The 16,886-nt window shown below is 42.3% G+C and overlaps 1 protein-coding gene across 1 annotated transcript in view; it reads left to right on the top strand.

The window, feature by feature from the left end:
- UTP20 (UTP20 small subunit processome component) overlaps nucleotides 1-16,886 on the top strand; it is a 399,297-nt gene that overhangs the window by 211,525 nt on the left and 170,886 nt on the right. Inside the window, exons 30-32 of the mRNA XM_029599719.1 lie at nucleotides 1,694-1,920; nucleotides 14,090-14,234; nucleotides 16,011-16,098. Of these exons, the coding sequence (XP_029455579.1) occupies nucleotides 1,694-1,920; nucleotides 14,090-14,234; nucleotides 16,011-16,098 (460 nt within the window). The remainder of the gene's footprint in view (nucleotides 1-1,693; nucleotides 1,921-14,089; nucleotides 14,235-16,010; nucleotides 16,099-16,886) is intronic.

The raw sequence follows: 16,886 nt of genomic DNA, 5'->3' as shown, positions 1-16,886 counted from the left end.
CATTTGTGGTCATAGCCTTCCAGGTACTCTCTTTAAGGTTATTGCTTTTCCTGGACTCCTTATAAGATATTAGTTGAGATTTGCTATTCACTTCACTCTCTCTTTTTGTAGTTGTGCCACTGTTGACAGAGTTATTCATCTGAATTAGATTTTTCTTTTGGTTATGGATCTTGAAATACTGCATGCATTGTGTTTTTTCTCTCATTTCTGGTAACACTTCAATGTTTTTCTGAAGAACTTCTTCAGTTTTTAATATAGAGATGGCTTGTTGTTCTTTTTGCATTTGGTACATTGTGTGTCTCCTCATCACAGGTCTAATTCTACCTGAGCCCACTGTATTCCTGGATTTTAAAGAACTTAATGACCTGTTTGAGTGGGGGGGTGTACCTGTTGGCTGCCCATCTGTCAACTTGTATCATATGTTAGAGCATTCCGTTCACGTCATTTACTACTCCCATACACAGCGAATCCAACTTGAACCACGTTTGTTTTATTTTTCAATCTAAAAAAAACTTGTTCTTAAAAAAAATTCTTATTATACTTATCTTATATGATGTTATCATTTAAGCAAACCAATTCCCTTTTCTTATCTTAAACTTTCCAGACGAATGCTCCAAATTTATTCCCACAAATCTCCCATAAGATACTGGTTGAAGTCCATTGCGGGCAAGAGCCTGTGGCTTATTTAATATAGAGTACAACTTTTTCTGATACTAACCTTCCATAGGTTAGGATATTAATAATATTTTCTCCTCATTGGTTGGCTTCTTAGAGACTCCCAGGAAAAACAGTTTCCAGAGTCTGATTTCTTCCACACAGTGACCTACAATTTAAAACAATGGTTCCCAAATCTGGTCCTTTAAACCCTAGCCTCTCCAGCATCCTAGTTTTCAGAATAACTAAAATATGCAAATCAACTTGAATCTTAGCCCATATGTATGTAAATACTTCATGGATATTCAGTGTGGATTGCCTGAAAACCAGTTTTGTTGGGTGTTCTTGAAGACCAGACTTGGAAAATCAGCCTGACATCTAGAACAGAAAGTGAGTGCTCATTTATAGGACCAGACAGTCCCTCAAATACGTAGAACAAGGGTAAACCCATGAAAATTTGCAGCAAGTGGATTCACCTGGCCACGTTGTCTCCTTTGTGGACCTGGAACTCAACGACAGGATTTCCTGGCCTGTACAATTGATTCTTCTGTAATGCCTAGCTATAGGGAGGAAAGTCCTTGGCCCACAGTTTTTGCTGGCGTGGATCCCTTGTCTCTTTGTATCTGAGTGGCTTGGAACTATGAGGGGATCATCCGTCCCATGGTGTGTCTTCTCTGGTTCTGTGATCTCCTGGCCCATGATGTCTGTTTTCCGATTTGGAGCCATGGAGAGGAGGATGTTGCTCTACCTCAGTGGCTCCTCTCTGGTCCTAGGCCATGGCGAGGAGGTCTCTAGGTTGCAGTGGGTCCACTTCTGGTTCTGGGGAGCAGGGAGAACATCTTTTTGTCTGCATGGTTTCCTCTGTTCTATCATCATTGATGCCATACATAAACACAAATATAGCGCAACTCAACCATTTTAACAGCAATGGGGCTATAAGAGCTACCCCAATGATTTTTATTTTTTTAATTCTTTTCTACGCTGTCACAAGGAGATGGGTCTTTTTGGCCTTTGGTTATCATATTTTCCTTGCTTTCAGGTATTTCCCACTACTTGCCAAGCAGAAGCCTGGGCATCCTGGCTATGATGTGCTGACTAATGTGTTCGCCCTGCTGTCCACCAAGAATATAACAGAGGCCACAGCTGCCATTGTGATGGACGTGGCCGACAGTCTTCTCAGTAGCCCAGATTTTGAGCCCACAGATACTATTTCCAGCTTGCCGGTCACCGAATGTGTTTTCAGTGACTTCAAAGGTATCCCCGAAGGTAGGAATAGCAGGAAGAAGACTGTGTTGTCACTAGAGCCATAACTATTGATGTCATTTTTATATGTTTGTTTATTTTTATAGAAAACATTGCATTTGCTTCATGGGTGAACTAGAATATTTTATTTACATTTTTTTAAATGTATCTTTTTCTGGTGGGCATGGTTTTAATTGGAGCTCCTCAGTTCTGGTGTGTTCGGTCACATAATGGTCCATGAAACCTGGGAGCCATTTTCTGACAGATTGTGCCACATTTACCTTGTAGGATAATATGCAACAAAGAATAAAAATTGTAAAATTTAAAATTCAGTCATGTAAACGGAGGTTTTTTGAGGAACAAGGAGGAGGAAAATTTGGGAGATGGTTTTAAGGATCTAGAGTCTTTTTAAGATACATGGCACCTGCTTGGCAGGGCATACCAGGCGCATTACATAGAATGTATTGGACCAGTTCCATGTCTGGAAAGAAGTCAAATCAAGTTTCTTGATATATGGCAATTGTCAAACACACGTAAGCAAACAAACTTGTTCATAAAAATGACGTAATTCACTTATAAAATTGTCCATTAAATCACCTCAAGGTCTTCTCAGATCAGGTGTGTGGTCAGTTTTGCCATCCTGGGATCTAGAGGACGAGTGTTTTGCATGTTGTCTTTGCCCGTGTGAGAGCATATTGGCCGTCTGTGTCTGCTCTTATGGTTAGCATAGAGGAGCAACACTTTGGGGTGGGGAGAGGATGACTGTAAAGGAGTTTGAGTATGCACAGGTTACATCAGAAACACCAGTGCTTCATGTTGAAACATTCCTAAGTCTAGGTTTTGCCCATCATGAAAAGAAGATTTTTAGACGCATGATCATGTTTAAAACTTCAAAAGGAAATGGCTTAATTCAGCAGCAGGAGTGGATGAAATCATTGTATCTGTATTTCCACCACCAGCTGCTTTTAGAAATGCAGCACGGGCTTAGATTACTCGGAAGTAATTGAGCCAATTTCGCATGGGCAGGGAGCCAAACTGCTATTATAAAGCAGCTGATACCTCTGAGCCCCATCTCCTCCCCCTGCCCTACCTCACCTGTATTTCTGGTACAAGTGTCATTTTGTTCACTTCAGACTAGGTGGAGAAACCTTTTAAAACTGAAGAAACATAAAGTCCCATAAATAAACAATTTGTAGCTGATTTTCTACGTGTGCCAATATGTTTTACAGTTTGACATAATGTATTTGCTCAGAAATCTCTTGCTTTTCTCGTCTTGCAATCTATTATGACATAACCATTGTGTCATCAAATTCTTAACTGTTAAGAAATATCTGCAGCCACACCTATTAAACTTAACACAACGACTGCTGTTTTACCAATGTTTTCAAACTTCTGAGAGACCTTTTCTAGCTCACAATGGCCTGTGGGCAAGGAAAGATCTAGAGGTAATTGATTTGATTGCCCCAGGGAGCTCTGTATTCTTGCTTGAGTCCAAAAGGGCTACTCATAGAGTTTGTGTGTTTGAAAACCTAAAAGAAGAGCACTCATCATACAATATTTAAGGTGTATACATCTCCAAAACACCTTGGGGTAATATTCAGTAAGGCGGCCAGTGGACAAGTTATCCAGCTAAAGTTAGCCGGATAACTTGTCTTGGATATTCAGTGGGATAAATGTTCACTGAATATCCCTTTAAATCTCTTTTGAATATGACCAGTTAGATTTAGTTATCTGGCCTTGCATGGTCTGATATCCTACCACTTAACTGGATATCTTCAAAATATATCCAGTTCCCTGTATGTACCCAGATCAGTCCAGACTCCTGGGTTTTGCTTCCCTTCCTGCAGATGGAGACAGAGAAAGTTTCACTGACACTGCCACATAACCTGGTGTGCCACCTGCAGTCCCTCAGTACTTCTCTGTCTCCAGCAGATGGTAGAGGTGCAAAACCTGCTGTCTGGAAATTAAGTTTAAAAAAAAATTATATATATAGGTCCAGGGTTTCATGGGCTAGTGGTGCGACAAGGGTTCGGCAAGTCCTTTGTGTGAACACACAGTGAAACGCTGCAGACGAACTCTCTGAGGGTTTGAAGGACAGAAATCTGCCAGAAGAGGACCTTCCTGAGGCGGATCCTTCTCCAGAAGGGCAGGATCCGGAAGAGGGGCTAGGCCAAGTCCCTGTTGTTGAGGGGCTGATCCAAAGGTGGTTTGTCTTTTCCACAGGGAAGCGTTGGAGTCCCTGATCCCCTATGTCCTTAAGGAGCTAGGGATAAAGGTTCCATGAAAGGAATCTGATCAGGAAGAGGTGGATCCGGTCATGGATGGCTTAAGAGGTCCAGTGAAGGCTTTTCCTTTCCATAAGTCAGTTAAGAAGTTAGTGGTCAGGGAGTGGGATCCTCCAGAGACTGGTTTGAAGGTTGATAGAGCAATGGATAAATTATATCCTTTGCCAGAAGACATGCTTGAGCTGTTGAGGGTTTCAAAGGTGGATACCTCAGTGTCTGCAGTTACTAAGAAGACAACCATTCCGATGGCCGGTTCTGCAATGCTAAAGAATATGCAGGATAGGAAGCTGGAAGTCCATCTCAAGAAGATTTTTGAGGGGTCTGCCCTAGGCATACGTGTTGCGGTGCGCAGCAGCTTTATGCTTCAGGCTGGGCTGCGATGGGTGCAGCAGTTGCAGGCAGAAAGAGCGATGTCAACATCAGAGACAAAGCAGGCGGAGCAGCTTAGAGGCTGTGGTGAACTATGGAACTGGTGCGTTATATGACCTCATTAGGACTTCTTCTAGAACGATGATGTTGGCGGTCTCAGCCAGACAGCTTCTTTCATTGTGAAACTGGTCAGCGGATGTTTTGTCCAAGTTTCAGTTAGGAGCATTGACTTTCAAAAGAAAGCTGCTTTTTGGAGAAGACTTGGAGAAGCTGATAAAACATCTGCGAGAGAATAAAGGACATAGATTGCCTGAGGATAAGCCGAAAGGGAGAAAAAGATCTTTTCCTATATATTCTCGATTCAGAGGGAATAGATGTTTTCGGGAGAATAGGGCTTTGGGTGGAGCCCAGAGGCAGAACACTGGGAGCCAGCAGTCCTGGAACCAGTCCTTTCAAGGTCGAAAGCCGAACAAAGATGGTTCCGGCCAGGGTGCTGGTGGAGCCAAGTCCACCAAATGAAGCAAGGCTGGCCCATTCCTCTGTTCTGGTCATAGGGGGTCGGTTGACTCTTTTTTACGAGGAGTGGGTCTTAAGCATAAGACAAGACAAGGCTACGCTTTAGAATTTGCTTGTCCATTAAAGGACTTATTCATGGTCTCAGTTTGTGCTTCCATTACCAAAATGCGGGTGATACAGGAAACAATCCGCTGCCTACAAATGCTGGGGACCATTTTGCTCCCTTCTATTTGGATTGGCAACAGCTCCGAGGACCTTCACCAAGGGAGGAAAGGGAGGACATTCTAGTTCACCCACATCTAGATGATTGGCTTATTTGAGTAAAGTCAGAGGACCTTTGCAGGCAGGCAGTGGAGTTGGTGCTGCAGCTGTAGAGATCCCTGGGTTAGGTGGTAAATCTGTCAAAGAGTCATCTTTTCCCTTCTCAGGTGTTGGAGTTTCTGGGGCCACGTATCGATACCAAGGTTGGGAAGGTGTTTCTCACCAGGGAAAGCATTTGCAAACTGCAGAGGCAAATTCACAGTTTGTTAGAGAAAGCAATGCCCAGGGTCTGAGATTACTTGCAGGTTCTCGATCCATGGCTTCCACCTTGGAACTGGTTCCTTGGGCGTTTCCTCATATGAGACCTCTGCAGTCAGCGTTGCTCTCCCAGTGGAACCCATTATCAGAGCAGTTTCATCTTCCACAACTCTTACGGAGCTAGCCAGGTCCAGTCTCTCATGGTGGTTTGGTCGGGACCAGTTGTGTTGAGGAGTGGACTTGGACGTTCCGAAATGGATAGTAGTTACCACCAATGCCAGTCTCTCCGGATGGAGAGCTGTATGCCATACTCAGTTGACACAGGGCCTGAGGTCAGCGACGGAGGTGGTTAAAGGGAAGCCATAGGTTTGGCATAAGTCTGTCAGGGTTGTCCTATTCCTGAGGGTTTAAGGGCTCACTCTACTCGATCTCAGGCGGCATCCTGGGCCGAATGTCAGCAAGTATCTCCACAGGAGATTTGTCGGGTGGCTACTTGGAAATCATTGCATAATTTCGCCATTATCGTTTGGATGTCTTTTCCCCGGAGGCCATGGGTTTTGGTGAAAATGTACTTCGAGCAGTCCCACCCTGTTTAGGAAAGCTTGGGTGCATCCCAGGAGTCTGGACTGATCCGGGTACGTACAGAGAAAGGAAAATTGGTTTTTACCTGCTAATTTTCGTTCCTGTAGAATTACAGAGCAGTCCTTTATAAGATTACACTTCCTACTGCTTATTCATGGGGTTGTGATTATGTTATTTGTGGTTGTATTTGTTAGTATCTTGGCTTGGGTACTTGTGAATACTGAGGGACTGCAGGTAGCACACTGGGTTATGTGGCAGTGTCAGCAAAACTTTTTCTGTCTCAATCTGCTGGAAGGGAAGCAAAACCCAGGAGTCTGAACTGATCTGTGGTACTACAGGAAGAAAAATTAGCAGGCAAAAACCAGTTTTCCTTTAAGTGGCACACCTATCTTTAAAAAAGAAAAAAGTTTGACTATGGGCCCCTGCTGGCCCCCCTCCCAAAATCCCTCTGATAAAAAGAGTGACGATCCTCTTGGTGCCGGCCCTCCCAATTTCCTCCCCGGTAAATAGAATAAAAAATATGGCCTTGTTCCCCTCATGCAGTCCATCCCAAACCTACCCCTTTGATTCACGCAGTCCCTGCTCGAACACAGTGGAGCTCCTGTTTGCAGCACCAAGATCGCAGTGCACTGCTATCCCAGGTGCTTACAGCATTGCTTTCACAGCAACACTGGAAGCGAAAGCCATCAGTTTAAGTGTCTAGCCCATATGCAGTTATGCTGCAAATGGGGGCCCCACTGTGTTCAGTCAGGGGCTGCCTGGGTGGGAGGGCTAGGGTTTGGAAGTGGAGGTGGAGGTGCGGGGGGGGGGGGGTTGGCAGGCATTTCTTTACTGGAGGGGGATCAGCCAGCAGGGGTGTTTAAAAAAAAAAAAAAAATGATGGTGGGAGGAATCAGGTCAGGAAGTCCACGGTCAAACCTTTTTATTTTTGTTTTAAAGATAAGCGTGTCAATTAATTGGATATCTTTTAAAGAGATCTCTTACGTGACAGGTTATCCAGCAACACAAGGCCAGATAACTTTAGACCTGCACTGAAACATGTCTAAAGTTATCTAGCTAACTTAGCCAGTTATAGTTAAAATCAGATAAGTTAGCCAGAAAACTTTTTCCCATCCCGGAATGCCTTCTATTCCAAAAATTGCCATTTTGCTGGATAACTTGTGACCCCTTTGTGGTTAATGTGGTGTATATATAGAACTCACTTGAACTTTGGCAGTCTAATATCAAAACCCAGTCTTATAACTATCAACTGTTTATTTAGCCTACATTAGGCACCGTATCTAGAACAAAGGGGAAAGCCGACAGTCGCTCAGCAGCGCATGGTTCGGAGAGATGTATCTTTAAAGGATACTAATGATGCATTAGAATTAGGGCATCCCGACAGTGAGGTTCCAATAATTAGAAAAGTAGTCCAAGTGCCTGTAACTAAAAACTCACCTGAGCTAAAAAATTCTAACTTATCCCTATCAATTAAAAAGCAGAATAAAAATACAAACAAAAAACAAACTTTGAAATGTTTGTATGCTAATGCCAGAAGTCTAAGAAGTAAGATGGGAGAATTAGAATGTATAGCAGTAAATGATGACATAGACTTAATTGGCATCTCAGAGACATGGTGGAAAGAGGATAACCAATGGGACAGTGCTATACCGGGGTACAAATTATATCGCAATGACAGAGAGGAGCAGTCGGGAGGAGGTGTGGCGCTTTATGTCCGGGATGGCATAGAGTCCAACAGGATAAACATCCTGCATGAGACTAAATACAAAATTGAATCTTTATGGGTAGAAATCCCTTGTGTATCAGGGAAGACTACAGTGATAGGGGTATACTACCGTCCACCTGGTCAAGATGGTGAGATGGACAGTGAAATGCTAAGAGAAATTAGGGAAGCTAACCAAATTGGTAGTGCAGTAATAATGGGAGACTTCAATTACCTCACTCACCTCACTTCAATTACCCCAATATAGACTGGGTAAATGTATCATCAGGTCACGCTAGAGAGATAACGTTCCTGGATGGAATAAATGATAGCTTTATGGAGCAATTGGTTCAGGAACCGACGAGAGAGGGAGCAATTTTAGATCTAATTCTCAGTGGAGCACAGGACTTGGTGAGAGAGGTAACGGTGGTGGGGCCGCTTGGCAATAGTGAACATAATATGATCAAATTTGATTTAATGACTGGAAAAGGAACAGTGTGCAAATCCAAGGCTCTCGTGCTAAACTTTCAAAAGGGAAACTTTGATAAAATGAGAAAAATTGTTAGAAAAAAACTGAAAGGAGCAGCTACAAAAGTAAAAAATGTCCAAGAGGCGTGGTCATTGTTAAAAAATACCATTCTAGAAGCACAGTCCAGATGTATTCCACACATTAAGAAAGGTGGAAAGAAGGCAAAACGATTACCGGCATGGTTAAAAGGGGAGGTGAAAGAAGCTATTTTAGCCAAAAGATCTTCATTCAAAAATTGGAAGAAGGATCCAACAGAAGAAAATAGGATAAAGCATAAACATTGGCAAGTTAAATGTAAGACATTGATAAGACAGGCTAAGAGAGAATTTGAAAAGAAGTTGGCTGTAGAGGCAAAAACTCACAGTAAAAACTTTTTTAAATATATCCGAAGCAGAAAGCCTGTGAGGGAGTCAGTTGGACCATTAGATGATCGAGGGGTTAAAGGGGCACTTAGAGAAGATAAGGCCATCGCGGAAAGATTAAATGATTTCTTTGCTTCGGTGTTTACTGAAGAGGATGTTGGGGAGGTACCCGTAATGGAGAAGGTTTTCATGGGTAATGATTCAGATGGACTGAATCAAATCACGGTGAACCTAGAAGATGTGGTAGGCCTGTTTGACAAACTGAAGAGTAGTAAATCACCTGGACCGGATGGTATACACCCCAGAGTTCTGAAGGAACTAAAAAATGAAATTTCAGACCTATTAGTAAAAATTTGTAACTTATCATTAAAATCATCCATTGTACCTGAAGACTGGAGGATAGCAAATGTAACCCCAATATTTAAAAAGGGCTCCAGGGGCGATCCGGGAAACTACAGACCGGTTAGCCTGACTTCAGTGCCAGGAAAAATAGTGGAAAGTGTTCTAAACATCAAAATCACAGAACATATAGAAAGACATGGTTTAATGGAACAAAGTCAGCATGGCTTTACCCAGGGCAAGTCTTGCCTCACAAATCTGCTTCACCTTTTTGAAGGAGTTAATAAACATGTGGATAAAGGTGAACCGGTAGATATAGTATACTTGGATTTTCAGAAGGCGTTTGACAAAGTTCCTCATGAGAGGCTTCTAGGAAAAGTAAAAAGTCATGGGATAGGTGGCGATGTCCTTTCGTGGATTGCAAACTGGCTAAAAGACAGGAAACAGAGAGTAGGATTAAATGGGCAATTTTCTCAGTGGAAGGGAGTGGACAGTGGAGTGCCTCAGGGATCTGTATTGGGACCCTTACTGTTCAATATATTTATAAATGATCTGGAAAGAAATACGACGAGTGAGATAATCAAATTTGCAGATGACACAAAATTGTTCAGAGTAGTTAAATCACAAGCAGATTGTGATAAATTGCAGGAAGACCTTGTGAGACTGGAAAATTGGGCATCCAAATGGCAGATGAAATTTAATGTGGATAAGTGCAAGGTGGTGCATATAGGGAAAAATAACCCATGCTATAATTACACGATGTTGGGTTCCATATTAGGTGCTACAACCCAAGAAAGAAATCTAGGTGTCATAGTGGATAACACATTGAAATCGTCGGTTCAGTGTGCTGCGGCAGTCAAAAAAGCAAACAGAATGTTGGGAATTATTAGAAAAGGAATGATGAATAAAACAGAAAATGTCATAATGCCTCTGTATCGCTCTATGGTGAGACCGCACCTTGAATACTGTGTACAATTCTGGTCGCCGCATCTCAAAAAAGATATAATTGCGATGGAGAAGGTACAGAGAAGGGCTACCAAAATGATAAGGGGAATGGAACAACTCCCCTATGAGGAAAGACTAAAGAGGTTAGGACTTTTTAGCTTGGAGAAGAGACGACTGAGGGGGGATATGATAGAGGTGTTTAAAATCATGAGAGGTCTAGAACGGGTAGATGTGAATCGGTTATTTACTCTTTCGGATAGTAGAAAGACTAGGGGACACTCCATGAAGTTAGCATGGGGCACATTTAAAACTAATCGAAGAAAGTTCTTTTTTTACTCAACGCACAATTAAACTCTGGAATTTGTTGCCAGAGAATGTGGTTCGTGCAGTTAGTATAGCTGTGTTTAAAAAAGGATTGGATAAGTTCTTGGAGGAGAAGTCCATTACCTGCTATTAAGTTCACTTAGAGAATAGCCACTGCCATTAGCAATGGTTACATGGAATAGACTTAGTTTTTGGGTACTTGCCAGGTTCTTATGGCCTGGATTGGCCACTGTTGGAAACAGGATGCTGGGCTTGATGGACCCTTGGTCTGACCCAGTATGGCATTTTCTTATGTTCTTATGTTCTTCTTATGTTCTTATCTTCTACTTATGTTATTAACCCATATGTACTAATCCAAGTTATATCGACCTGTTCATTGTAAGACATTTATTTATTTTATTTATTTATTTATTTTGTTTTATATACCGGCAACCGTTTGCACATTGTGCCGTTTTACAGATAACTTACAACCAAAGGATATATAGGCAAAGCCTTTACAAGGAACAGTGTGTAACATAAACGCAGTAACATAGTAATTAACTAGAAAAGTAAGATAAATAAGGGGAGGGAGGGGTGGGGGTAGACGAGACAAAGGAAGGGGAGGGGGGGGTGAGTGAGTGGATACATAAGGAGAAGCTATGTACAGGGGTACAAGGAACAATTGATGTGTACACAGGTTATATACAAAATTGTATAAGCGCAGAAGAACAATAATTGAGGTGGGAAAATGTATGCGGTTGTGCTGAGTGGCATTTTTTAGGTTTGTAGTTCCTTAGAGGGGGTGGGTGTTGGGTGTAGGTCCTGTGGGGGGGTGTTGGCAAGAGATGGAGTTCGGGTAAGGGTGTTAGTAGGGGATGATGATGATTGGGGGTATGCTTGGAGGAAGAGCCAGGTTTTGAGTTTCTTTTTGAAAGTGGGTGTGGAGGTTTCTGTGCGTAGGTCAAGGGGCATGGAGTTCCAAAGGGAAGGGCCTGCGAGGGAGAGGGCCATATTAGTGGTGGAGATGAGTCTTGTGGATTTTATGGAAGGGGGAATGAGGGTTCCACGGAGAGAGGAGCGGGTGGGTCTTGTGGAGGTACAAGGGAGGAAAGGTGGGTTTAGCCAGTTGTACTGTTCGTTAGTAATACTTTTGTGGATGAGGGTAAGGGTTTTGTAAATAATTCGTGAGTGGATGGGAAGCCAGTGGAGATTGATGAGGGTGGGAGTGATGTGGTCTTTCTTATTGGCATTAGTAAGGATGCGTGCAGTAGCGTTTTGAAGGAGTTGTAGAGGTTTGATGTGGGTAGCAGGGAGACCAAGTAGGAGTGCATTACAGTAATCAATCTTTGAGAAAATTATAGATTGAAGTACTGTGCGGAAATCAGAGAAGTAGAGAAGGGGTTTGAGTTTTTTGAGGGTTTGTAGTTTGAAGTAGCAGCTGCTAAGGATAGATTTGATATATGGTTTGAAGGTTAGTTGGTTATCAAGTATAACCCCCAGGTTTCTTTTGTCAGAGAGAAAGTTAGGGGGGTGGAGGGAAAGGGTATGGATGCATGTTTGGAGGAGATGAGGAGGAGTTCAGTTTTTTGCGGGTTAAGGGCTAGGTGCATGTCAGTGAGGAGTTGGTTTATGGAGGCGAGGATGGTGTTCCATTTTTGGAGAGCAGTGAGTACAGACTTAGTGAAGGGTATGAGGATTTGCACATCATCTGCGTAGATGAAGTGTGTAATACCAAGGTTGGAGAGGAGGTTTGTGAGGGGGAGCATATAAATGTTGAATAAGGTGGATGAGAGGGAGGATCCTTGGGGGACGCCACAGTCGAGATTAACAGGGGGGGATGTGAAGTTGTCGGTGAGGACTGTGTAAGTACGGTTTTGGAGAAAGGACTTTATCCAAGAAAGGGCGTACCTGTGATTCCTATGCTGATGAGAGTGTTGATGAGGATGTTATGATTTACTGTATCGAAGGCGGCGGAGATATCTAGCATGGCGATGAGGTAGGAGTTACCGGCATCCATGCCTTTGATGATAGTGTCTGTAAGGGAGAGGAGTAGGGATTCCGTACTGAGGTGTTTTCGGAAACCATATTGTGTTGGTAGGAGTATGTTGGATTGTTCTAGGTGGTCAGAGAGGCGGGAGTTAACTAGTTTTTCAATGATTTTGGAGAGGAAAGGGAGATTAGAAATGGGGCAGAGGTTAGATAGGTTGGAGGGATCGAGGGAGGGTTTTTTTAGGATGGGTTTGACCACGGCTTGTTTGAGGGAGATAGGGACCAGGCTGTGTTCCAGGGAACAGTTCACGATTTTGGAGAGTGAGGTGGCTATTGTTTTTGGAATAGCGAGTAGGAGTTTAGTAGGGATAGTTTCTGAGGGGTGGGACGAGGGTCTCATCTTTTTTAATATGTTTTCTATTTCAAGGGTAGAGGAGGGATCAAAAGAAGAGAGAAAGGTGGGAATGTGTGGGGTGGGAGGGGTTATACTATTGGTGTTGGGGGAATTTTTAGAATTAGGGTTAAACTTGGCAGTGATGTTTACTTGTCAATGTTATTGTTTAGAATGTAAACCGAATTGATCAGTAATTCTGTTATTGGAAAGTCGGTATATAAAAATGCTAAATAAAAAAATAAATATGCTTGCCAAGCTAGTTTTTTTTTTTCCCCATAAGCATGAGCGGTATTTTATTTTTCTATTACTGTGAGCAAGTTTGTCTGATTAGAGAGGGACAGAATTTAGTAAAACTTCGAGTAAGCCATGTTAATTTGTAGCAGTAAAAGCAGAAGCTGATGGCATCTTATGGACTAACAGATTTATTAAGGAATCTGCCGATGTGGTCTCTTATCTATAAAAGATCATGCCTTCACAAATCTGTTTAGTCTATAAGCTACCACTTCCTTCTGTCGTTTTTATGGAATTTCACCTTCTGGGATCTATTAAGGAAGTATAAACATGTACAATGGAGACATGACTGTAAACAGATACTACCACCAGAGCAGGAATTGTTGGATATTGATGTGGTACGGTGCCTGTGATGATCTTTAATGATCTCTGCTCATAGAGTTTTATTTTCTTTTGTTTTAAAGAGTGTGGAGTCTTTTTTTTTTTTTTTTTTTTTATTGGCATCTGTCTGTTAGTTTAACCCATTCAGTAGGTGTGAGAATCTTTTTCAAAGGCATGAATTTATAATTGTAGCTTCCATGAGAACTGAAGGACTGCCACCACACCCAAACCTGACCTTGCATGGTCCTATGGGCTGTGCAGTTGGGTTTTACCTCCATTGAATTGGCACCAGAAGGAAGAGGCTTTCTGAAAGTATATGAAGCAGCTCGCTGTAACGGGTTTTGCTGGCATTTACAAAATTTAGCTTTTCGGCCAAGCTTTTCCAGGAACATAAGCTCCTTGCTCACATCTAGCTTGCTCATTTCTCTGCTTATTCTCATTTTCTGAGCCAATTAAGGTCGCTTCGGGGCACGCTGGACACTTTCTGTATTCTCTTCTGTAGTTTACTGATTGTTATGGTGCATACTCCTTTATGTAGTTAACTGTTTGTTTGCTGGTCCATAGTTTCCCTTATCCCAGTTTCTTGTATTCCTTGTTCCATGTACCGCTTTCGGGCGAACTCTTTGTTCTCAGTTGCAATGTAAACCGTTGTGATTTGTCATACAGGAGCACCGGTATATAAAAATTAAAATAATTTTAAAGAGACTGTTGCCTGACAAAATAGTAACCTGTTTCCATCCCTTACAGCATCTCCTAGCATGGGCATGAGATTAATCCTTCCCCATGTCTCTACAATCCTTCAGTACCTCAGCAGGAGCATGCTCAATGCAGAAAAGATAAGGAAGAAAAAATTTCGAGCGCAGGTCAGCAAAGAGCTGAACATCCTGTCAAAGTAAGTGGCATGTCCGAAAGCAGAAAAAGCCCCTTTCCTCTATTATGAACAACTTAGATTTTAAGGCAGAGTCTATTACACTGCTATGCCTATATATGCATTGCATAGAAGTGGTGCAGGAAAAAAAGAAATGGCATTGTTTGTTCAAAATTAGATTTATTTATGGTTTAAACTGGCCCAGTAAACAAGTCTCTGAAAAGGCTACAATATGTAAGACATGATGGATCCTGTGGCACTGTATGGCAGAGGTGGGCAAACTGTGGGCCACATCCAGCTTTCAGGAGTTTCTAATCTGACCTGTGGTGATGAGTTTGGGTCCTGGCCTGTGGTGTGAGCAGGGGGTGCACATCAGGCTAAGGATCTTTGGAACTCCAGCCGGGACAACAGCCTCTCTCCCCACTCCTGCCCCAGGGCTTCTTAGACCTTCATTGGCTCCCCTAGACCATGCCCCCAATTTACTGCATTTCTTTCGTTATTAGATTTCTTACTTCCCCATTTACGTAGCACTCTGAGCAAGTCACAACAAATGTAAAGAAAATAAAACCAATTACAATGCAGCATTAACAATAAAACACGAAAAATAAGCAGACTGTAAACCACAATAAAGCTAAAACTAAGACTCGGGGGAAGGCCTGCTCAAAGGGAGAGGTCTTAAGCTTTCAGAATGCCATAGAGTCAGTACTGGTATGGGCCTTATTAGGTAGCTACTTCCAGAAATTGGGACCGACATGGCTGAAGGCCCTTGTCTAGTGCTGCTGTTCTCAGTTGGTTCGGCTGATAATGATGCCTGAGATAAGTCTGACAGGAGAATAAACTACAGGGCGATCTTTTATGTATTTGGGACCTCTTCTCCCTCAGAGGCCTAAACATGAGGCAAACCATCTTAAAGATTGTTCAGCGCCAAATTAGAAACCAGTGCAGTTTATCCAGTACAGGGGTAGAATTGGCTGTGTAACTGCAGCCAGTGACCAAACGGGCTGCTGCATTCTGCATGAGCTAAAGATATCAAATGTGGCTTTTTTAGTAGTTATCTAAGGTGCAGGGTTCCAATTGTGTGAATTCTTGAGCATGAATGAGCTCAGTTAGATCCTCCCTCTTCAGAAAGGGACTCAGCTGCTTCAGGAGGCGAAGGTATTCAAAACCAGCCAGGCAGACTGAGTGAATATCTGTCACCAAAGTTAGGCCGTTATCCATCAGGACCGTTATTGCTGGGCTATCTGGAAAATTTGAAGAACTCTGTCAAAAGGACCAGGCCTTCCTACCCTTAAGACCTCCGTTTTAGTAGAATTTCAAATTAGACTCCACCCAGCATCTGATCACAATGATGCAAGAAGCCAGGTTTAGCAAAACAGAGTTGCAAGATATGCCTAAGAGAACATACATTTGAAACTTGTCTGTGTAAGAGAAATATCTAACATGAAAGATTTTCCTACCTGGAGTCTAGCTGAAAGAAAGTTTGAGCTAGTATGGACTACTAATGTAAGAATTATTCATTACAAATGATTCTGTTGAAAAAAAAGATATTTTCCCATAACAGAAATACTGGGAAATATGTCTTTTTTGAACAAGGTCTGTGAATGCCACAAACTTCAGATGTTAGCACTGCTGGAGACTTAATGACTATACGTGTAATGCAAGAAAAACTATACACTATACTGTAGTCTAGTTTTATATTGTAGTCAATTTAATTTGATCCATTTACTGCATAACCTTACTGCTGTATATTCCTGAGTTTAGCATTGCTAAAACCAGTTGCTTTTTTTTTTTTTTTTGTAGGATCAGCAAGCTTCTGCAAGATCAGGAACAGAGTTCTGTCCTTGTTACCCTTCTCCTCTCCTACCTTCACAAGAGTAACATAGCTCAGGTATACTTCTGATTTCTCTTGCCAGGATTTCTTTCTTAAGAACTGATTTTCTAAAGCAGTAGAGCTGCTGTAATCTTGCTGCAAAAATTAACTGAGCAGTGAGTATGAGTTTGAAGGGGACACAAAAAAGAGAAATGTTCCCTTGGTTCATTTTTTTTTTTTTTTATAGTGGATCAATAAAGCTAAAATTGCGCTCCAAGCAGTTAAGAAGTGAGAAAACGTGAGGTTGGGGTGTCATGGCATCCCCTGTTGTCTCTTGCCTCCGGGACTACCTGGTTCTTGAACTTGCTCTAAGCCATCAAGGAGGGACAGCTGCAAATGCGGCACATTGCTGGCACTGTATCTTGTGCCCATTTAATTGTGGAACTGAAGCGCTCACTTGACCTTTACTGATGCATTTTTAAAAGTCAAATGGCAGGAAATGCTTTCCTATTGAAGTAAGAGGCATTCCTGCTTTTGATGTGTATTTCAGAGGCCTGGCTCAGTAGCTGGCACACCTTCACTGCCATGGAGAAGACTTAGGCTGGAGCACCTCCTGTGCATTTAATTTCTCTCACTTATCAGGCTTCCTGTGGTGTATTGTAGGCAGTAATAGACAGACATAAGTTCAGGAGTCACATATGACTCTTCAGAGCCCTCTATTTCTTTAACTGGTAATACTTAGAAGTGCTCCAGCAATGTATGAGAAGAATATTGTTCTTAAATTTATTATCTAGGAAAACATGAAGATAAGTTGCTTTTGTGCCTCCTATCGTAATTCTTAGAAAAACTGTAGCAAGATCCTAGCC

The sequence above is a fragment of the Rhinatrema bivittatum genome, chromosome 4, assembly GCF_901001135.1.
Source record: "Rhinatrema bivittatum chromosome 4, aRhiBiv1.1, whole genome shotgun sequence".
In the NCBI taxonomy this organism is placed as follows: Eukaryota; Metazoa; Chordata; class Amphibia; order Gymnophiona; family Rhinatrematidae; genus Rhinatrema; species Rhinatrema bivittatum.
This window is presented reverse-complemented; position numbering and strand designations above follow the sequence as displayed.